The sequence below is a fragment of the Lissotriton vulgaris genome, unplaced genomic scaffold, assembly GCF_964263255.1.
Source record: "Lissotriton vulgaris unplaced genomic scaffold, aLisVul1.2 SCAFFOLD_1640, whole genome shotgun sequence".
Classification (NCBI taxonomy): Eukaryota; Metazoa; Chordata; class Amphibia; order Caudata; family Salamandridae; genus Lissotriton; species Lissotriton vulgaris.
Window position 1 is genome coordinate 314,672 of NW_028244846.1, and position 24,237 is coordinate 338,908.

A 24,237-nucleotide genomic window follows, 5' to 3' on the forward strand; every position below is an offset into this window, starting at 1 on the left:
CGAGCTTAGTTTGGGCCTGTATTTGAGGTAGACACCCCTGTCCCCAGAGCCATTTGAGGTGCCTCAGCCCTTCTACTGAACCAATAAAGGCTCTGCAGTCCTGCTTTAATTATCCTTTATGCCACAATCTTGCTCAAGTATTCAGCAACTCAGATGTGATCCTGAAGAAACTGAGGAGAGACTATTCCCAAGCTTAAGTGCTGCTTGGGAGATTGGCCTGCAGTGGTTGCCTTGCTGCCAAAGGAAGGAGAAATGAACTTTTGAGTAACTTTGCTTTCAACTTGTGAAGTATCTCCAAGGGCTTGGAAAAGAGCTTGCCTCTTCCTGAAGTCTCAGGGACAACAGACTTCACCCCCCAGCTCCCCAGAGTTCTTGTGGAAGTGCCAGCTGCTGTTTGGGCCTTCTGAGGAACTGCGCGTCGCAAGGAGCTGGAAGCGCGACTCAACGAGAAGAAGCGTGTCGCTGTCGCTGTGCCTGCCATTGCAACTCCGGAGAAAGGAGGGTGTCGCCGCTGGAACTGTCACACTGCACCGGATCAGAGAGAAGCGTGCCGCAACGAAGAGGAAGCGTGTCGCCGTCGCTGCTGCTGCTGTAGCAACTACGAAGAAGGAGGGTGTCACCGCTGGAGCTGTCGCACTGCACCGCATCAGGAGAATGATCTCGCAACGAGGCCAGAGAGTGTCACCGTTGCTGTGCCTGCCGTCGCAACTCCGAAGGAGGGTGTCGCCACTGGAACTGTCGCACTGCACCACATCAACCAAGAGCACCTTGCATCCCCGGGAAGCAAGCCGCCGTCGGAGCTGCTGCCGTCGCATCTTGTACATCACTGTAGTTGTCGCATCATGAGGAAGCTTCACGCATCGTGGAGAAGAGCGTCGCCGCTGGAGCTGTTGCCGTGGCATCGTAAGGGTGTCGCCGCTGCAGTCCACGCATCGAACCGAGAGTTTGTCGCATCCCCGAGAAGCGTGCCGCATCTGGAAGATCTTCACGTCTTTATTTCTTTGTATCTGAACTTTGCCGCTTTTCCCATCACTGTGACATTGCTTGTTGTGGAAGTGCAACCCAACCTAAGGTACATTGACGCAGAGTGTCGCATCTAAGAACTGAACTGAACTAAGCTTAAATCTACCATCTTAATGTAATCATAGTGTGTATTTTTTTTGTTTATGGTCTTGTGGTAACTCTATATAAAGTCTACTTATTTTTTATATAAACCTTGTGTGGTGTCCATTTGTAGTGTTGTCACTGGGTTACTGTGTGTGGTCACAAATGCTTAACTTACAACGCCTCTGAAGTAAAGCCTTGGCTGCTCTCGCCACGCTACCTTGAGGGTGAGCAGGGGTTATTTTAGGGTTTAATCCCCCTTGTCCTGACTAGAGGAGAGGGTCCCTGCTTGTCACAAGTACCTACCTGTGCCAACTAGAGACCCCCAAATCTAACATTGGCAGTCAGCGGGAAGGATTCTGGATTTGCATTTGTGACTCATGTACAGTGACTGGTGAACACTACTTAGTGAGTGCAGACCATAACGATACCGCATACTTTTCTGGTAGATTCCTATTTTTGAAAGAGGCCTGGATCCATTGTAGTAGAGAGAGCAGAAGCTGGGCCTCCCTAATTGTGAATGGGAAGAAGATAGGCTGGAATGTTACACAGTAAAGCAGATGAAGTACTTTTGCAAGAAATTCAATGTTTCCACTTTTGGATTTAAAGTGAAGGAAGAATTTTACAAGGCGCTGAGGGTGACAGGTGTTTGAGCCCTGAAGAAGTCTCAGTTGATGAGACGAAACGCGTTGGCTAAGAAAAGAAAAATCTACTGTGAATTGGACCATTTTTTTCTACTGTTGAAAATACAATAAAGGATTGAAAATACACGACTATCAAGTTCGGACCTGTTCATTTGATATGGACTTTAACTATTGATTCAAGGACACTGACTATTATTGCAAAAAAATGTTTTGTTGATGGGTGCTGATTCCACAGTTTTTGTTGTGTATTTGGACTTTGTCCTTGAAGGAACAGATAGGGTTGTGTTCCTAGGTTTCTCAAGCACCATCATACCACTTAAAAGTCACAGGCCATAACAGGTGCAGGCTTCTTGCTCCAACCCTTCGTTTGCTAGTGTGTTTCAGCCTCTAACATGGTTTATCTCCAATACATAGCTTTCTGATATCGAGTATCCGCCAGTCTTTCAGAGGGGGTCTGTGCTGATACCTGCACACTCTGCTCCTTTCCCCAGCTGGGAGGAACGCCCCTTAATTACTGCCAAAAGCAGCAGACATCAATTTAATACTCAGTCCTTTGTTTAAATTGCAGTGCTGATGTACGTATTATCCACATATCACATACCGTAAATAGCCTTAATGACATGAAGTACATCGGCCACCCGCCAAGCGGCCGATCAATATTTATTACAGTTTGAAAAGCTGCTCTTCGTACCATATAATCATAAATTACTTTGAACTTATAAACAATAGTTCTCTTTCTCAGCCACTGCAAAGACTCTCCCACAATATGATCAACACTTACTACTTAATAATTAAAACTAACAAAAGGGAAACAAGCATTGACAAAGCTAACAGGTTTTTTTGCCTACGCAAGCGCTACTGACTGCCAATGTGTTTTAGCCATGCTGTTCACCAGTATGACTGCTGTTAAGCATGGCTAAAAGAGTGGCGTGGAGTGATGTAAAGTGGAGTGGTGTTGAGTAGAGTGGAGTATTATGGAGTGGCGGTGTAGAGGGTCGTGGAGTGGCGTAGAGTGGAGTTGAGCGGTGTGGAGTGAAGCGGATTGTTATGGAGTAGTGTAGAATGTTGTGGAGTGTCATAGAGGGAGTAGAGTGTTGTAGATCTGAGTGACGTACAGTGGAGTGGCATAGTGTTGTAGAATGCCATACAGTGGAGTAGAGAGGTGTGGAGAGGAGTATCGTGAAGTGGTGTGTTATGGAGTAGAGCGGATTGTTTAGCGTGGAGTGGCATAGACTGTGGTGAGTGGCATAGGACAGAGTGGAGTGGAGCAGATGGTGTTGGTTAAAGTGGAGTAGAGTTTCGTAGATCTGAGTGGCGTGCAGTGGAGTGGCATAGTGTTGTAGAATGCCGTACGGTGGAGTAGGGAGGTGTGGAGAGGAGTATCGTGAAGTGTTGTGGAGTAGAGCGGAGTGTTCAGAGTGGAGTGGCATCGACTGTGGTGGGTGGCATAGGACAGAGTGGAGTGGAGCAGATGGTGTTGGTTAAAGTGGAGTAGAGTGTTGTAGATAGAAAGAATGGAAAGCAAGCAGCCCTTTAGCACTGTCTGAGGAGTGTAATGTTGTCTAAACATGAAAATAAAAAAAGTATTAGCAAAGCCAATAGGTCTCACCCATGGATATTTTAGCCATGTACATCAATGGAGGTTTGGTCGGAAGTACACAAAAAAAGCGCTATGACGTGGTAAATGCTGGTTGCATCAAAGCACTTAAAAAAATCTTAACAATACCATATAGTAGAGCGGTTTGGCTTTGTCTATTGTGTTTACCACGTTGTACAGCAGCGGCCAGCTGTGCAGCACCCAGAGACTTCAGCTTCTGCTGCAGGGATTCTGCACAAACACAGAACTATGCGCAGGACTATAGGATTTTCGTGTATAGGGAGTGGGTATTTCTGCCACCTTAACACCCATAAGCCCAGGACTGACTAGCTATAGTGTCTCGATTGTTCTCCTACTCACTCACAGAGAAACAAATGATTAGACACCCCAGAACACAACACTTCCAGATCTCTCGGGAATCGTGGTAACAAGACACACCCTTTCGCTGGCACTCTCGTACTTGTCCACAATAAGATCTGACAGAGACACAAAGCAGTTTAAAATATTTATTTTAACTAAGGTGCCCACACATGCAGAAGAATGCATAGTACAAATACAGTCAGCATAGCAGCTAGTCCGTAAATCATGAAGGGAGACCTCATCATAGAAAGACATTAGAGCCGAACCTCCCTCCCCTTTGCTACGGAGCAGTATTATTATATATCTGAAGATCTCTGGGCTTTGTCGTCACGCCCTATACCATAGCCTATAGATGGTTGATCTGCATCACACGTGCGGTCTCGCTCTTCTCCCTGGAAAAGCCCCTCTCTAAGTGTGTGTTACCTAATTTGTCTATCCCACTAAAAACCAAAGTGCGTTGTACAAATAACAGCTACATCAGTTTGTTTTGTCCAAGGGCTGAGGCCTGGCCAGAACAAAATAACAAGGGGCATTGTTGTTCCCCCTTGTACATGATGTTCAGTCATAATCTCAGGGACCTGCGGAGAGTGAACACAGCGATGAGTTTACATGTGAAAGCCGCCCGAGAAAATATTGCAAAAAAATAAAGACGTATAGTAAAGTGTGCAAAGCAGCAGGCAGGCTGCAACGTGCTCAAGCAAACTTAGTGAAGACGACAATGTCCCTATGGGGCACGTTACACTTTGAGCAGCTGAAATTTAAGTGAAATCCGCTAGATCAGCAGGGTTCCCACAGATCACGTCATTGCTGACGGGACTGGTAACTCCTGATCCTAAATGTACTCATGTACCATTTATATTTCGATGGGAACAGCAACAGAATGATAGGAAGTTGACCAATGACATCTGGTCGGATGATAACAAGGTGCCCATTTGGATAAGCATTCAGGTGTCACACTGTGCAGTGCCTTGTCCTTAAGAGAAATTAAAGTTTTCTCTATGCAGAATGTCCTTTTAAAGCGGTGGACAGAATCCAGCTAGTCATGACCGTTGGCCGCTCACCAGTTGTGGCCCAACAGCTGGCTCCCAACAATGTGCAATAGTGGACTATTCATTTTACAGTTGCCCTAATGACAAACCAAACATGGCCAGTTTATGGCCTCATTTCTTGCTCTACGTTGATCTAGCAACTTTCATTGGTATGACAGTTCTGGTTGCAGATAGAAGCAGTGTAAGCACAATGTCTCACTCACTGACCTCATTAGGGGTGACTGAGGCTCTAAGAACAGGGATGACGCGACTGTATCTGCAAAGCTTGTGCAGTGGTCTCCAACCTGGAGCCAGTGAATGCGCGGGGAATGCGACAGCCACATCATGCTGAAATATTAATTTTCAAGTTTCCAGTTTAATCCGATTTATTTGCATTAATAATCAGTCGAACAAAGCAGAAATTACAAACAATGCAATAGCAAAAGCAAGTAAAGCCGCAAGACAGATAATCGTGAGGAAAACCTTGTGTCCTACAGGATAGCCCATGTTTGAGAAACTGGAGCCAGCAGGAGGAAGAAAACAGCAGTGTGGGGGCAGAGACAAGAGCACATGATGGAAGGACCTGGAATAAATGGAATGGCAGGCAGCAAATGAAGGCATGCCAACCACAACACAGCGGATACGCAGATTCTATCACAGTGACATATGCCATGCCTCGTTCAATTGCGACTTGATAGCATCTTTCTGATCCACACCCAGGGACAGGAGTGGGTCAGCAGGCTTAGCATCATCAGCCCCAAGGGCAATGCAGCAACACCAGCTCAGTGTCAACACTTTGCAACAATCCAGAAAGCAGAGGCGTTCCCCGGTTCTATAAGAACACTGACATTTGTCAGATCACAACACAATGCAGCTCTTTGCCTGGCTGTTGCTGCTCTGCTGCTGACGCTGTTACTGCTGCTGGTGCTGCTGCTGCTGTTGCTGCTCTGCTGTTGCTGCTGCTCTTCTGATGCTGCTGCTGCTGCTGTTGCTGCTGCTCGGCTGCTGCTGCTGCTGTTGCTGCTGCTCGTCTGCTGCTGCTGCTGTTGCTGCTGCTCGGCTGCTGTTGTTGCTTTGCTCTGCTGCTGCTCTGCTGCTGCTGTTGCTGCTGCTCGGCTGCTGCTGTTGCTTTGCTCTGCTGCTGCTGCTGCTGCTGTTGCTGCTGTTGCTGCTGCAGCTGCTGTTGCTGCTGCTCGGCTGCTGTTGCTCTGCTCTGCTGCTGCTGCAGCTGCTGTTGCTGTTGTTGCTGCTCTGCTGCTGCTGCTGCTGCTGCTGCTGCTGTTGCTGCTCTGCTGCTGCTGCTGCTGCTGCTGCTGCTGCTCTGCTGCTGCTGCTGCTGCTGCTGCTGCTGCTGCTGCTGCTGCTGGTGGTGGTGCTGCTGCTGCTCTGCTGCTGCTGCTGCTGTTGTTGCTGCTGCTCGGCTGCTGTTGCTGCTGCTCTGCTGTCGGTGCAGGAAGGAGAGGCGTGGCTGAGCTCTTGCTCTACCAGTTCTGCTGATACCACTGAGCTCTGGCCACCACATCGTTGGAGTAGTCGCCGCCGATAGTATGTCTGTCCACATCATCATAATCAGAGACTCTTCTTGGGCCACAATTGTAGGCTGCAATTCCACCTGAAAGACAGAGGGACAGAGGCGTCAGTCCAGACTCAGACTGGCTCAGGGCTGCTGTGTGCACGGGAGGGGCCCTCTCTGCCAGAATCACTAGCAGGGGACACTTTCACCGATGCTTACTATATTGTTATTGTGCATATACTACTCTTTTACAATATTATTATGTGAAGGCTGTTTGATATTCTTTCAAGGTGAAGCTCCAACCGCTCAATGCAGAGCGCGTCATTATTGGGCTCTTACTGCACTATTCAGACTCTTCATGGTTCAACTGCTGACTCCATGTCAGTGTATTTATTACACCCATTGACATTGTTACACTTTTATACACTTATGTTATATATATGAATGTATGACTTGTACATTATATTTGAGCTTCAGAATTTACTGTTAACACTTTGTGCCTGATTCAATTCAATTCAATTCAAAATCTTTATTCGATTGTAGGTTTTACAATCATAAAAGTACAATTTATAAGCACACATTTAAAAAACATTACAGACAATTCATTTCAGATGACAAATAATGACACAGTATACAGTACAATCTATCACGCAGAATGAGCATGGGCAGTATATAGTTAAAAATATAAATAGCTGTAATCTTAAAAAGCACCTAAAATTTTAACATCGTGGTTAGCCATCCATGCTTTTCCTAAAGCAAATGGCTTTTTTTAAAAGTTACAAACAAATAAAGTGCAATCGCTATTCAGTAGTTGTAAGTGATAAAGTGCAGGTTTAATTTGTGTGAAGCTCAATTTTTTAAGGCACGGTTTAAGGTATAATTTCCGTGGGGTGGAGTAATAGGGGCAGATAAAAAGGAAGTGTGCCAGATATTGTGGAGACTTTCCGTCGCAGCCACAAGCTGGCAACACTTCGCCCCGTTGGGCCCCACTTGGGACTGCCAGTAGAAGGTGATAGAGATCAAAGCGGAACCTTGTTAGCAGAAACCGTTCATAGCTGGACATAGGCCAGGTCAGGTAAGGTTCCATTTGCAAGCATGTTTTTAATAATAGGTGTTTCCTAACACTGACCTTCTGTGTCTCAACCTCTTCTCTGTCAGTACATCTTAGCAGTAGTAAAGCATTCTTAACCAAGCTCACGTCAGATTTTGTAATTGTGTTTGGGGCATGGAACAGATCCTGTCGATCAATTCCCGTTAGGCTGTCCTTTATGTACTTCACCCACGGTACTTTAAACCTCCCATCTAGCTGTAAGGCTTCTTTCAATAGAGAATGTGTTAATGGGATGTCATTATTCAGCCAACAGTTCAGCCAGCATATGACTGGGCTTACTGCTATTCTGTCGCCTAAAAAGGGGATCCCCAGCTCCTCGTGTACCGAGTAGTTCCCAATGCCCCTGGGCAGTCTCAGAATCTTTTTTAGGAAGTTATGTTCTGTAACCTCTAGGTCTTTAATCTTACGGTAGCCCCAAAGGTCACTCCCATAGCAGGCAACAGCAACGCTTTTTGCCTGGTACAGTTTAAGCAATGCGGCCGTCGGGCAATTGCCGATTTTTTTTGCAAAGCCAAGGATGGCCGCGTTGATCCTTGATGTTTCTCCCTTCTTCTTAGAGATTGCTGGGCCCCATGATAACTTGTGATCTAGCAGGACCCCGAGGTAAGAGAAGGAGTTGGTTGATGGAATTTTCTCCCCGTTTATACTAAAATAGACAGTTTTTGGGACACCCTTCCCTGCTTTCATAACGTAGGACTTGGAGTTATTTATGTTTAGTCCACGTGACTCCATGAATTTGTGGAAGGAGTTTAATAGTTTCTGGAGACCGATTGCTGTTCTAGAAATAAGAACAGCATCGTCGGCGTAGAGTAATACAGGTACCCCTTTGCGCTCAACTAAGGGGTAATCTGCTTCTACGTTTAGAAGAAATTCCTCCAGTTCATTAATATACAGGTTAAATAAAAATGGGGCCAAGATGCAGCCTTGTCGGACACCCCGGTTTATTTTAAATTTGTCCGTTACATTAAGGTCTTGGGAGTAACGGACGTTCGCTCTTGTGTCTATATGCAGATCAGCGAGAAAATTGACAAGGTTCCTCTCTATACCCATTCTCAGCAAAGTAGCCCATAATAGGCTTCTGTCTACACAGTCAAAAGCGGACGACAGGTCCATAAATGCCATGTAGACAGTGCCTTGTCTCGCCAGTGTGTACTTGCTTAGGATAAGGTATAGGTTCAGGCACTGCGTAATGGTCGAGTGACCTGGTCTGAACCCGTATTGTATGGGTGAAAGGATGTTGTTATCTTTAGCCCAAGTAGATAACCTGTTGAGAATTACTCCCCCCACCACTTTAACTACTGAATTTAATAAAGAGATTGGCCTGTAACATAACGGGCTACTGCGATCGCCCTTCTTAAAAATGGGGACTATAGTCGAGAGACCCCAAATTCTTGGGCATCCAGTTGTCACCGCTGCGTTTATTACAGCCGTGAGAACCGGAGCCCAGAAAGGGATGCTGGACTTAAACAGGTCCGGCGGCAATCCATCCGGACCCGGGGCCTTGTTGATGGTTAGACCCTGTATTCCCCTAACAGTCTCTTGTACTGTGAAGCATAATGGAGACGCAGTTGAAGTTAAAAAATCATAGTCTTCCCGAAGCTCATTACTCTTAAAAATTGTACTGAAGTGGGACACCCACTCCCCCTCTGGGATGTTTGTTCCAAGGGCTGTGTCGTTTGGATTATCAAACAGAGGTTTGTTAATTATTTGCCAAAACTTGCTGCTGTTCCCCAACACTGATGGGTCTAAAAGGGATTCAATTACGTTGGCCTTAATTTCCTTTTTTCTAATAGCTATTGCTTTCCTATAGGCCAAGCGGAGATTTTTTATCAGGTCACGATCTCTGGGTTTAGTTTTTAGTGCGTATTTCAGATCCCTACTTGCCTTTGAGCAATTATGGTCAAACCATTTGGAATTGTTCTCGCTATGTCCCTTTGTTGGCGCTGTGAGCATGGAGCCAATTTTGGTGACCAACCCCTCAAACCTGGACAAAATATTCGAGGGGGTTGAATCAGACGATAGGCAAACAGACAGCTCCTCTTCACATGCGCTGGTTATCTTAGTATACAGGGTGTCTTGATTTATCATTGACCATCTAATGCGACGCCTGCCATTTACGCACCTTAGCGTGCCATGATCGATGCGTGACTGTCGTTTTGCTAATAATGGTCCGCACAAGTTTATGACAAGGGGATTATGATCGCTGTATACACTAGTGAGGATAGTAAAGTGCGAGACCCATTGAACAACATCTGGAGATAATAATATATGATCAATGAAGGATCCCTGCCCATGTCCTTTAAAAGTTGGGGTGTCAAAGGTTTTTGTATCGGGGACCAACGACATAGCTACAGTCAAATTGTGTTCATTCACTAAGTCGTTTAAGATCTTACCGCCCCTACTATGGGAGAAGTGAAAACCGTCCTCAATATTACACCCTAAGGACCCCCTTGGCGTACTAGCTGGGTACCACATGGTTGGACATTGAAATCACCTGCTATCATCAAATACCGTGATACAGTGTGAACATTTTTGCTCAATATGTCAATTAGGGAGGCAATATTACAAGCTTCGTTACTACTGTTAGCATTATAAAAGTTAACCAGTGTCAGCACATTCTTGCAGTTTTTTATGTCAATCTTCTGTATATTCAGACTAACATTGTGGCAGTTACTTATATTACAGCGCAGGCCTAGGTTGATGAAAATGGCCAGGCCACCCTTGGCTCTGCCCCTAGTCGAGGCAATCGCTGGAATAGTAAAGCTTAGGAAACCCTCGATATGGACGTTATTATCCTCTATCCAAGTTTCTTGGAGGCACACAATGCTAAATTTTCTAATGAATGTTAGCCATACTGGGTCCCGTAACTTGTTTGCCAAGCCTGCAATATTCCATGAGATTAAATTTACACAGTCTTCGGGTGCAGGGCAGATAACAGACTCTCTGGTAAATGGAGTAGATGTTGGAGTAGGCGACATTGCGCCTGCTACCGCCAGGCCCACAGTACTTGTTACAACTGGCTCCTGATACTCGGATATAGGGACAAATGCCCCGTGCTGGCTGTGAGGGTTCTCAATTTTAGATGGAGAATCCGTAATTGACAAAAGTATGCTAGGGTGGTTTTCATGGGTGCTTTCTGTCTTGTCGGCGCCACTTTCGATGTCACCATTTACTGGCCTTGTGTCTGGTAGGAGTGTTGAAGGCGCCTCTATTTCCCCAGAGAACACTGTAGGTAATACTTTAGGGGAACTACTATTTTTAGCAGCAGTTGTTGGAACAGTGTGTGTATCTTTATCACTGCGACGACACCCCAGCTTCTCAGCTGACCTTGTAGTGCATGATGTACTTACCCCTCCCCCCATAGCTTCTGCACTCCTTAGGCATCAGTCGCAATCCTCCAGTCCGCTAAAGGCCTCAAACCTATTAGAAAGCTCTAAAGGCGTGAATGGTAACAAGTTAGACATATTCCCATTAAATCCTGTTTTATGATTAAGAGGTATAGTGTTCCACCCATGTATAACTGGTGGTGGAGCCAGTTGGTGCATGTATACAGGGTTCAAAGCAGACTCAATATTGGAGAATTGCGAAGTGATGAGGGTGTTGTTATTATAGTGATGTGGGGGGAAGACAGTGGATCTAGGGTAAAAGTACGTCAGGGGGCCTGATTCATAAAGGTACATTTTAACTTTTGTGTAAGTTTAAGTTTTTATGGTACTCACAAACTACGAGTTATTAGTAAGTTTACGACTGCAGACATTCCGCAGTCAGGGCATAGAACATATAAAGGTAGGACAGGTCTGTCTTGGTTTACATTAGTCCCTATAACACAACTCCCAGCCTGGCTACACAGATCAATTGAAAGGCATCTGAGCTGAAGTGTCAATCAAGCCAGAGGTCACTGGCGACTGAGGCAGGGCGGGACAAACATCCCCGCCACCACGGCAAGGAGCAGAAACATCCCATAAGGAGTGACATGAACAGGCAAACCCAGACACACAGTGCAGCCAGTAAGACCGCAGAAATGGCAGTGGCAGTGAGACTGGCTCAAATGCCCCTCATTGGCTTAAGTGAACTGTGAGGAGTTCTGGGAGTGTATAGATTTTGGACCAAGCAATAATGATAGACATGGGCCTTGGGAGAGGCTTCAGCAGACTGTTATTCCCCAGGGCAGATGCAGACACTCCATCATTCACTTGCCCAACCATCATGGGGAATCCTTGGGGGACCTCTGCCAGATCCAAGCAGCCAAGTGATGCCCTGCACTGGACTGAAGCGAGTCTCACCCGTCCGCGGTGCGCTTATGCACACGTGTTCATGTAACCTTAGCATACGTGTTCATGTAACCTTAGCATACGTGTTCATGTAACCTTAGACTACGTGTTCATGTAACCTTAGCATACGTGTTCATGTAACCTTAGCATATGTGTTCATGTAACCTTAGCATAGGCTCAGTCTGCTCTATGAAGGCCAACAGTATTGTTTCTGGTTTTACTACTCTTGTCAGAAAATGTGAAATGTATCCACCAGATAGTTTCAAAAACATAAAAATAGCCTACAAGACCGTGGAAGAATTCTAGAACTGGTGGCGAACACAGGGACTTTCCTTCTGCCTTCTGCATATTCGCATAAACGATTTCCTTTTAGCCAGGCTTTGTTACTTTTTTATTGGTTGAGACATTTGGCGGCCTCCAAGTTGCATTGAGCACATTTTGTCTACGAAAACGTAGGGCCATATTTATGGCCAATGCACACAGCGCAGCGAGTCACTGCGCTGTGCGGCGCTGCGCGACAGGAAAAGGGCAGGAATGCAACATATTTAAGGCACTCCTGCACATTCCTGCCTTTCCCCCTGCGCTGGGGCCCTCTTCTCTGCCTAGCACTAACAGAAGCACCCGTGCACAACAGCGCAAGGGTGCCTGCGTTGTAAATTGGATTGTTTTTGTGCCAGAAGGTACACCTTCCGGCACAAAAACAATGTACTGAGGCTTTCTCCTTGTGTGCTGCAGAATGCAGGACACTTACAAAAAGGACAACACGAGGAGAAACAAACCTATTTCACCTTGTTATGTCTCACCAGGGGAGGTGTAGGTTTTTAGCACATTCCACGTTTGGCAATTCTGGGAATGCGTCAAAATCCATGGATGTTGTGTGGGAACACCCATGTATCGTCCACGGAAACGCCTCCCTGGCGCAGAGTAATGCAACACAGCGGTTTGCGATGCTTTGCACTGCTCGAGCTTCATTAAGCCGCTCAGGGCCACACACGGTGGCCTTGCGTGGCGTCATAAATCTCATTTTTAGTTTGCGTCGCTCTTTCACCATGTTGTGTGGTGTAAAAGTGATGCAAAGGGGCTTGTAAATATGCCCCTGAGGGCATAATTTGGATGCAGCGAGATCTGAGGGAAACCTTTCTGAAAGTTGATTTATGATGTTTTAGTCAGTTTTTTAAAAGGGGTTGAGGAGCCCAAAGTCACCACAGAAGTGAAACACGAGGAAACTGATGGGAACAAATGCACCCTGCAGGACAGAGCGATGAGTGCATCATGGAAGCATTGTCTGAGATGAGTCCACCCTGTCCTAGGAGGAGTCTGGAATATTGCGACGCTCGCTCGATTGACGCGTTCCTCAGCTGTACTTTAAGCAGTGAAAGAGCATCCGGCTTGTTTCTTGCCATCTCTTTCTTAGTTCTCTCAGAAGACACCTGAGATCAGAGTAAATGAACCACTTAAGTGCACGATCATGGAGTGGACAAGCATTAGCACCTAGCTGGCCCAAGCAGGCTGCAACTCAACAGCTGTCATGAACTTATGCATCCTGTTTACTTACATTGCATCTCCCTGGAGTATCTCTGACAAGGACGGCAGGCCTTACTTCAAGGCCATGTCTCAGAGAGAGAATTCCACAAATGACCCCCAGAAGAGTAACAGAGCACCGCACACCTGCAGCCGGACAATTCTCCAAATCAAAGGAGGTTCCATACGCCCAGGTGCACCGGCTCAAGAGGCCGCCCCGCGAGGACGCCCCACGAGGATGCCCCATGAGGACGCCCCACGAGGACGCCCCACGAGGACGCCCCATGAGGATGCCCCACGAGGCCGCCCCGCTAGGCCCCCCGCGAGGACGCCCCACGAGACCGCCGCGCGAGTCCACCCTGCGAGACCACCCTGCGAGGATGCCCCGCGAGACCGCCCCGCGAGTCCGCCCCTATGGCACACAGGTGGATGCTGCTGTCCATCCCAGAGAGTGAGAAGTCGGTGTCAATGGAAGTCCAAGGTTATCTATGGCACGGCCTGCTTTGGAGACTTCTGATTTAATGTGCATGAAAACCCACGGCCAGAGCTAGAGCTCGGCTAGTGATGGAGCTCAGATTTCACCTATAAAATGTATGCATTATTTTATGACAAAAAGCTGCAGGCAGCATGTATGAACTGGCACGCAGATTTTGACGCAAGCAGAATGAAAACATGAAAGAGGCCTGCAAATGAAACCATGTAAAACAATGCTCATTTCATTAATCAGCCAGGTAAAATGTGTAGTTTAGATTTAACCTCACTATAGAATACATATTTAATTTAGAAAATGTGTCTTGAACTAGCATATTTGTGCTGAATTAACAAGCATTTTTGCAAGAATAGAAATGTGCTGGAATGTGTTTTTCCAGGGTAGATACCCACATGATTTCAGTTTGCTTTAGTGGACTCAGCTCAGTGCAGTGTTTGCCCTTGAAGATGAGAATGGAATGTGCTCCTCTTCCCTTCCACCTTTCAATCAAAGGGCTTTGTTAATAAATCAGCCCTCCTGTTCCCTCTCTTCCACCTTCACAGGGACCATAAGAAGGAATACTGCATTCAATAACCTGCACAGCCCAGGCAGGACCACAGAAATGTGCGAGAGCCCTGCACGCCCCCGGTCACTGTCCCCTCACAATCCGTGTGAATTGCAATGATCTCAGTCCTTTTTGGCAGAGCAGCAATGTTCTTGGAAGTTCACATTTGACAGGACCCTGCGATCACTAGAGACTTGGGATGAGGCTGAGGTTCAGGAAGGGAGTGGGTGGAGAGGAAGATACTGCTGCTCCAGGCTTCAAAAGATGAGATTTGCACCCACATGTCTCCATCCTTCATGAGACATTCTCTGCTGAGATGTCTACATGGGGTCAGGATCTGATATATGAGATCAGTTCTCACCTGAGACCTAGGCAGGGCTGCTGACTTACTCCGGGACTATTTACATGACATCTTGAACCATTCTTGTTCCATCTGAATGGAGCTGTTGATATTCCATCTGTGATTGTGAATGGGGCAGTCGGTATAATAGCCGCCAATGCATAGGACATTGTGTTTTCTGCGTCAGATGCTCATAAGGCTGTTGGCCCCACTGAAGCAGAGGCGCAGAAGTTTTGGTAGAGTTTCGGGGCTTCTACTTAATTAAGGAAATCCCCAAATTTGATTGAATTCTTCCCTCTCAGGAAAAGATGTCCGGGTTGTATCATCTGTGGTTCATCTTGGCCTCACTCCTGCAGTGACAACAGACTGCAGAGTTGTGACTGGCTTAGGGGACCCTGAGTGTGTAGTGTCAATGAAGGGTCACAGACGCAGGAAGCTTGTGAATAGGTTTATTCGGCTCAAGAGCAGCACAGCGACAGGAACATAGTGCAGCATCCAACTGACCAACTGTCAGCATTCCACTCCCAGCCTCAGTACTCCCAACACTCAGGGTTCCAACTACCAGTGCCATAAGGGCACAAACACAGAATACTACATTATCCTCATTTCTGCAAACAAAAGGAAGAAAAGAAAAGAGTAAAGAGACACACAGAGAAAACAGAGAAACAAAAGAGAAACGAAAGAAAGAAAGAGAGAAAGAAAGAAAGAGAGAAAGAAAACCTGACAAAACACAAAACAAGGTAAACACCTAACATAGCAAAACAAGGAAGAAAAGAAGAACTATCTGAACCTGGCAGGAATCCTGGGTACTCTCAAACTCCTGCGAAGTGTGGGCGACAAATCATCTTTACAACAATTGTTGCCAGAGTTGGTGGTTTCAGAGGAGGCATTTTTAACTTTGACAACCTTACAGACATTCCACCAATGGTTGTTGTTAACTCGCACAGCATTGCCACAAACCTTGTTGACAACAACCGGTTCAGAGAATTTACTCCTGCCTTTGGTGACATGAACAGGATTCTTAATGCGAACAACATCACCAACACAGAAACCATGAGACACCACCCTTTTCCTCTCATCAAATTGACTTTTCTGCCTAGCCTGTGCTTTGTTAACATTTTCCCTCACAAGACCATCAATGCCATCTATGACATTCATCTTGACCCACTTGGACATCCAACCTGGACAAATCTTAGTCGACGGTTTTCTCCCTCTTAGAAGCTCGAATGGGGAGAAACCAGTGGAAGATTGTGCGGTCGTACGGTAAAACCATAACATGGAGCGAACAGCGTTTTCTAACACACACTTACTGGCAATGGCCCATTGCACACAGTTATTCAACACACGGTTCATTCTCTCGACAAGACCATTGGACTGGGGATGGTACAAAGAACTCTTCTTGTGAGAGACGCCACTTTGTCTGAGAAAGCACTCGAAATCAGAACTAACAAACTGTACCCCATTGTCGGTCATGATACATGAAGGAAAACCCTCTCTTAGAAAAATATCCTTCAGGAACAGAATGACATTTGCCGAGGAAGGCTCATTGATGAACCGAACCTCAGGCCATTTAGAATAATAATCAATGGCCACGATTGCATATCGTGAGGTGGGTGGTAAGAGGTTAAATGGTCCGACCAGGTCAACTCCAATTTTTTCCCAAGCTCTTTCTGGAAGTTGAACCGGTTCCAGGGGGGGCGTCCTCACTTTAAGACTTTTGTCGGAAAAGTTGCATATAACACAACCATCAATCATCGAATCTACACACGCATCCATTTGTGGCCACCAAAATACATCTCGCAACCTGCGTTTGGTGAAAGTTTTCCCTAAGTGGCCTTCATGCGCACCATCCATAAGCCGTTCCCTCAAACTCTCCGGAGGAATCAGCCTTCCACATCGCAAAAGAAAACCATCCTCTACAGTGAGTTCATCGGCAACCTTAACATACGTCTGAAACGGTCCAGAGACATACTTCTCCCTCGGCCAACCAGACTTCAAAAATTCAATGACACGAGCAAGGATAACATCCTTGGCCAATTCTCCTCTCCATTCAGTTTCATTCACAGCACACATGCCTTCTAAGTCTAATGCCGCTACAAAACAATCCTCCTGATCATCTTCCCTCTCAACCTCGGAGTCGTTACCAGAGATGGGAAAACGTGAGAAATAGTCTGCCCTGACATTTTTTGCTCCAGGCAAATAGGTTATGTCAAAATCATACTGAAGTAGCTTGGTCGACAATCTTGCAATCCTAGGGGTGTGCTCCTTAATCTTTTCACCAGACAAAATTGAGACCAAAGGACTATGATCCGTGCGTATAGTGAAATGACTGCCCCAGCGAAAAGAATTGAATTTCCTGACTGCCCACCAGCAGGCCAACAACTCTTTCTCGATGACCGAGAAATTCATTTCTGCACCACGCAAAACTCTTGACGCATAAGCTATGGTGTTATCAACCTGACCATTCTTCTGGGTGAGCACAGCCCCTAGACCAAACCCGCTAGCATCAACAGTCACCACACATTCCTTATTGGGGTCAAAAGCTCTAAGAACACTGTCACTCACTAGCTGAGACTTGATCCAACGAAAAATTTCATCACAGTTCTCATTCCACACAAAAGGTACATATTTCTTGAGCATGTTGGTTAAAGGTTGAATTTTAGACGCGTAATCTTTGATGAATCTAGAGTAGAATTCACTCAAACCTATAAAGGATTTTAAACCAGGTTTATCCAGGGGAGGAGAGGCATCGACAATGGCTTTTACTAACCCTGGACGTGGTTCAACCCCATTGTAAGAGACAACCATGACCAAGGAATTCCATTTTCTCTTTGAGGAAAACGCATTTCTCTCTTTTAAGAACAACACCTTTACTTTGCATAATGCCTAACACCTGACTTAAAGAAACATCATGTTCCCCTTTGCTTTGCCCAAAAATTAAGACATCGTCTTGGAAAACGATCACTCCGGGAGTGTCCTTGAACATCTGACTCATTAACCTCTGAAAAACTGCTGCCGCAGAGGCAAGTCCAAAGGGCATTCTACAGTATTGGAAGCTGCCAAAAGGCGAAACGAAAGCAGTTAAATGCCTAGAGGACTCACTCAACACCACCTGTGATATGCAGATGCTAGATCCAACTTGGTGAACCATCTAGCACCCCTGGTAAGAGACAATAAATCGGTGATCTTAGGCAAAGGGTGCGAGTCAACCCAGATGTTTCTGTTAAGGCTGCGTAAGTCGACACAGACACGCAAATCTCCATTCCTTTTCCTTGCAACAACAAGGGGAGACAACCACAACGATGACTCGATAGGTTCGATAATTCCTTTTTTGCACAAATCCATAAGTTCCTTTTCAAGACTATCTCTGACACTAAAAGGGACACCCCTTACCTTATGCTTGACTGGAATGGCCCCTTCCTTTACTCTGATTTCGTGTTCGAAACCTTTAATCGTTCCAAGCCCTTTACTGAAGACGGAAGGAAACTTATTGGCCAAACCTACCACATAGTCATCAGTTTCTACAACTGCCAAACTCTCTAAAATAAAGCCATCCTCTTCCATCCCAACCTGTTCTTTAGCACCTGGTCTTAATATTAACCGAAACAATCCGCCATGGAACCAACCCAAAATGTTAAGACCCTTGATAGCCACATAAATTTTCCCAAAAATTTTCCTCCCCCTGAACTGAATGATATCCTCAAAATACCCATCCAATGCTATTCTGCGCCCCTCAAAGGATATAGGAGCTCTGTCGGGAGGTTCTAGTTTCCTTCCTGGCCAAGTCTCATTAAATAGCTCTTGGGTGATCATAGTGACCTTTGCACCTGAGTCTACCAATAAAGAAATGATTTTATCACCTACACCAAAATTTTCATAAGGATCAACACAATCCGAAGGGTCTCCAACAATGACACCATCATCACGCACAGCTATGACCATGTCTTTGTCGACTTTGGTAGACACATCAACGAAATTCTCCCCCTCACGAACCACAACAACCATATCTCTAAGGTCATCTTGGATGGTACTAATGTGATCTTCCCCCCTGCTGGTGTTTTCATTGCATTCTGCAACACATCCTACCCCAGTAGTGTTAACCTGACTCTGAGACTTATTTACAAAATTCATATTTCCCTGCCTTGGATTTTGGCAAATTTTAGCAAAATGACCATACTTCCCACAGGTGCGGCAAGTAGCACTCCTAGCCGGACAGAACTTATTATCCTTATTGTGAGAAGGATTCCCACATCTATAACAAATGTCACGTCTAGAAAACATATTTCTATCGTTGCGTTGTGGATAAGAAGGAAAGTTCCTCTCAAAAGGTTGTTGACCAGGATTAGTTCTGGTTTCTCTGTTCTCCTTGGACCTCACAATTGAGACTGACTCTTCGTTCTTTCTTTCAAGTTCTTTAACCTCTTTCTTTGATAATTCAATACTTTTGGCTGTGCGGATTATTTCTTCCAGAGTAGGATTCCCTAACGTGAGCAACTTCTGTTGTATCGACTTGTCAGTGCACTTGCAGATGTACTGATCCCTAATCAATTGTTCTCTGAATCCTTCAAACTCGCACTCAGCACTCAATTGTCTCAGAATGGAAACATAGGTTTCCACATCTTCGCCTGGGAGTTGGTCTCTTTTGAAAAACTTATGTCTGATCACAACGAGACTTGGTTTCACGTCAAACCTCAACTCCAATTTCATCCTTGTCTCAACATACTCATCGATGTCATCTTCGTTGTTTCTTGCAATAGGAGGTAAGTGTTTAAAGATTTCCCTACCCTCGAAACCCAAAGAATGCAACAGAAGACACTTCTTCCTTTCTGCGCGGTATCTAGACGCGCCTATTGCACCTAGATAGGTTTCGAAGGCGTCAAACCACTTCCTCCAAATTATCGGTGGATTCCCTGGTGTCTCCAGGAAAGGCGGTGGAGGCGAAACTGACTGCATTGCAAGAAAAAGTAATTTGAGTGAAAATGAAAAAAAAAACAACAGGTCTTGTGATGTCGCTGTGCCAACTGAGGAATAAAGTTTTCCTTTGAACGTTCTGGATGCTGGCTAGTAAAGTAGCAAAACTGAATGCAGCAGTAAATACTCGTTTTGCTTTAATTGATTTCCTTTTTGATTCTACTCACTGTTGGTGTAACAGTAGAGCGTTATGGAGGAGATCGTTTTTTTTTGTGTTTTAATTGTTCCTTTCCCCACAGCGTGTAACGCACAACTGTATTTGCCGTTTAATCTTGTTTGCCATTTTTAAATTGAACCTTGCCCCACAGCGTGTAGCGCACAACAGTATTTGCAGTTTATTCGTGGTTTGCCAACCACGTATGATTTCATTAGTCAAAATGGCCGCTGCGTGCGTGGTCCCGCGTTGCCAACCACAGACGTCACTGTCAAAATGGCCGACGGGTCGTAATCAGCGTGCCTAACGCTGCCAACCACGACCATTGCGCAGCAGCTCTCCACCCCCAGATGGACGCGCAGTGAAAAACAAATCTGAACACTTATCTGGAAGTGTCCGTCGTCGTGCGCTCCACTCAGGACAGATTCCTTCTGTGGGGTTCTGCTCTTCTCCCAAAGCGCGATTCCTCCTCCTCGCCGGCGCTAAGACACTCCGACCTTCTCTCTCGATTCTGCAACATTCACGAGGTGAGACTGCAGGTCCGTTTCATGCTCTTGAGCATCGTCGCCATCATTTCTGTAGTGTCAATGAAGGGTCACAGACGCAGGAAGCTTGTGAATAGGTTTATTCGGCTCAAGCGCAGCACAGCGACAGGAACATAGTGCAGCATCCAACTGACCAACTGTCAGCATTCCACTCCCAGCCTCAGAACTCCCAACACTCAGGGTTCCAACTACCAGTGCCATAAGGGCACAAACACAGAATACTACAGAGGGCTTCCTGCTTGGTTCCGGCTGGAAGAGATGCAGAAAGATGCCTGAGAGAAAATATGAGTGTCGTTTTTATTTTCCTCTCCCCAGCCCCGCCACCCCTGATCCATGCCAGGCGCCACTGCATTTTTAAACATAGTCAAAAAGTTGTACTAATCCATGAAATTCTAAGTGTTCCTCAATGTGGTGCAACCTATCTTTAACCGATTCATTTCATCATGCTTTTCTTTGTCAATGGAAAAACTCTGCTCTTGCTAAGGCTGGTCAACTTTTGAAGATGAAGTGCTTTTGTCTTTTGATAGATGTGTGTCCGAGGTGCTTTTGTCTTTTGGTAGATGTGTTTCCGAGGTGCTTTTGTCTTTCAATAGATGTGTGTCCAAGGTGCTTTTGTCTTTCGATAGATCTGTTTCCGAGGTGCTTTTGTCTTTCGATAGATGTGTTTCCGAGGTGCTTTTGTCTTTCGATAGATGTGTTTCCGAGGTGCTCTTGTCTTTCGATAGATGTTTGTCCGAAGTGCTTTTGTCTTTCGATAGATGTGTTTCCGAGGTGCTTTTGTCTTTCAATAGATGTGTGTCCAAGGAGCTTTTGTCTTTTGATAGATGTGTTTCCGAGGTGCTTTTGTCTTTCGATAGATGTGTGTCCGAGGTGCTTTTATCTTTCGATAGATGTGTTTCCAAGGTGCTTTTGTATTTTGGTAGATGTGTGTCCGAGGTGCTTTTGTCTTTCGATAGATGTGTTTCCGAGGTACTTTTGTCTTTCGATAGATGTTTCCGAGGTGCTTTTGTCTTTCGATTGATGTGTGTCCGAGGTGCTTTTGTCTTTCGATAGATGTGTTTCCGAGGTGCTTTTGTCTCTTGCTAAGGCTGGTCAACTTTTGAAGATGGAGTGCTTTTGTCTTTCGATAGAAGTGTGTCCGAGGTGCTTTTGTCTTTTGGTAGATGTGTTTCTGAGGTGCTTTTGTCTTTCAATAGATGTGTGTCCAAAGTGCTTTTGTCTTTCGATAGATGTGTTTCCGAGATGCTTTTGTCTTTCGATAGATGTGTGTCCGAGGTGCTTTTATCTTTCGATAGATGTGTTTCCGAGGTGCTTTTGTCTTTCGATAGATTTGTTTCCGAGATGCTTTTGTCTTTCGATAGATGTTTGTCCGAGGTGCTTTTGTCTTTCAATAGATGTGTGTCCAAGGAGCTTTTGTCTTTTGATAGATGTGTGTCCAAGGAGCTTTTGTCTTTTGATAGATGTGTTTCCGAGGTGCTTTTGTCTTTCGATAGATGTGTGTCCGAGGTGCTTTTGTCTTTCGATAGATGTGTTTCCAAGGTGCTTTTGTATTTTGGTAGATGTGTGTCCGAGGTGCTTTTGTCTTTCGATAGATGTGTTTCCGAGGTACTTTTGTCTTTCGATAGATGTTTCCGAGGTGCTTTTGTCTTTCGATTGATGTGTGTCCGAGGTGCTTTTGTCTTTCGATAGATGTGTTTCCGAGGTGCTTTTGTCTCTTGATAAGGCTGGTCAACTTTTGAAGATGGAGTGCTTTTGTCTTTCGATAGAAGTGTGTCCGGTGTGCTTTTGTCTTTTGGTAGATGTGTTTCTGAGGTGCTTTTGTCTTTCAATAGATGTGTGTCCAAAGTGCTTTTGTCTTTCGATAGATGTGTTTCCGAGATGCTTTTGTCTTTCGATAGATGTGTGTCCGAGGTGCTTTTGTCTTTCGATAGATGTGTTTCCGAGGTGCTTTTGTATTTCGATAGATGTGTTTCCGAGATGCTTTTGTCTTTCGATAGATGTTTGTCCGAGGTGCTTTTGTCTTATGATAGGTGTGTTTCCGAGGTGCTTTTGTCTTTCGATAGATGTGTGTCAGAGGAGCTTTTGTCTTTCGATAGATGTGTGTCCGAGGTGCTTTTGTCTTTCGGTAGATTTATTTCCGAGGTGTTTTTGTCTTTCGATAAATGTGTTTCCGAGGTGCTTTTGTCTTTCTATAGATGTGTTTCAGAGGTGCTTTTTTCTTTTGATAGATGTGTTTCCGAGGTGCTTTTGTCTTTCGATAGATGTGTTTCCGAGGTGCTTTTGTCTTTCAATAGATGTGTTTCCAAGGTGCTTTTGTCTTTTGGTAGATGTGTTTCCGAGTATAACATTCCACGCATGCGCTTTTTATATGACTTACAACTGCAGGAGGGTTTGTGAGTCGCCAAATGATATCAGATTTGCCACATTTCCTCTGACTGAGGGGCCCCATCATGGCGGGATAGGATCAGGGCACTCCATCAGCCCTGTATCAGGACATACAGATAACTTGTAACACTTAGCAGATGGATTGTTGGCCAATCTAAAGAAGGCTGTGACAGTACAGAGGGTTACAGAGAGTGTTGTGCAGGGGCACTATATCAATTCTACTTACATTATTACAGGATTTATATTATGGTGCAAACACGTTGCATCAATAGGATGTTGAGTAAAAGCTCAGGGCCTCTTGGCCTCCATGCAGTGCACCTGTTTATCAAGTGCGAGAGTGTCACAGAAAACAGGAACAAAGTACTTCCAGGTGTAAACACACTGCTCTCTGCCACATTGTCCCCTCTCCTAACCTTCCATCACTCTCTGGAGGTTCAGCCACATCACGAAGGGGCAGTGTGTTTGCTTCGATCACCACCTGGCTCTGGTCAGCTAGACCTTGGCTCAATGCTGCCCCTCCCAGTGAGAGGCCTTGGTAGTTTAAGTCTTTACATTTATGTGGCTTGGAGAGGTTCCTGCTCTCTCAAGGCCACGAGAGGCCACATCCGATGAGGCTACCTATGCGGCAGGAGTTACAAGTATTGTTTGGAGACACTAGAGGACATATTTGGCAGAAAAAAGGATCAGACGATTGAAAAGATTGTGACCGGAGGGTGACCACCATTACCCCAGCACAGCAGATTGAATCACGTAAGGTGAAGAGTGGGATTGTGGATCTCCCCGCTAAAGGGGTATTTATACCCTAGGGGATTTGAACTCTTGTTGTGAGTGAGTGTTTGGAGAAGATTACAGATATTTTGTCCCCTTGTCCTGAAGAGGCCAAAAGAAATTGTAGGCTGAAACGCGACCACGACCGCGTCAACAGACATTTGAGGAGTCCAATGAATTATATTTTTTGGCATGAGATTATTGGCGCATATTAGAGACTAAGAGAGAGGTTTGATAACTCTGCTGCTAAGAGGACTACCTCACAGTGTATCACTTAGATTAAGGAGTGTGCATTAGTAGTTGTATATGTTAGGGTTTTGTATAGATTGAATATATTGTGTATATGTATTATATTGATGCTATAGTAATGATTTATGTATTTGTTCATGTATGTATATTATGTTTCATGTTTTTGTTATGAATAATTGTTTTTGTCCATTTTTCCCGCCGAATAGTATGTGTATCTTACTGAATTGTTCATAGTGATTTTTGAAAAATACCTTGAAAACATCAGGGTAATTGATGGTGCCTTGACTCAAAATAAGTGAGTGATTTATCCCTCCATACCATTTTCTTCTTTACACATTTCCAGCTCACAGTGCTCCAGCTGAGCTGCAGAGCAGACCCGGAGACAAATCAGTCAACTTTTTTTCGATATTATATTCATGATTAAGATATGCTCCTGATGAATTTATTCAAATATTATTGTAATACTTTACTCAGATTTGCTTGATCTCTTTTGTATGATGAATGTTGTAATCCTACATTGTCTTTCATAAAAAAAAGAAAATCAAATGCTCAACTGGCTGAGCTGCCTTATCAGCTATGGAGATCAGATGCTGCTGACATGAAAGAAAGTGTAAGACAGTAAGGGCAGGCGAAGAGAAAAAG

General features: G+C 45.2%; 1 protein-coding gene across 3 annotated transcripts in view; it reads right to left on the minus strand.

The window, feature by feature from the left end:
- Positions 1-3,837: 3,837 nt before the first annotated feature.
- The window catches only part of LOC147666706 (lysozyme g-like), a 44,257-nt gene continuing 23,857 nt past the window's right edge, over positions 3,838-24,237 (minus strand). For 2 of the 3 annotated variants that reach the window (XM_086948948.1, XM_086948947.1), the window contains one exon: positions 3,844-6,345. In XM_086948948.1, the coding sequence (XP_086805074.1) occupies positions 5,587-6,345 (759 nt within the window). In that variant the 3' untranslated portion in view covers positions 3,844-5,586. Of the gene's footprint in view, positions 6,346-24,237 lie in introns of all 3 variants that reach the window. The other variant, XM_086948949.1, reaches the window with a different exon arrangement.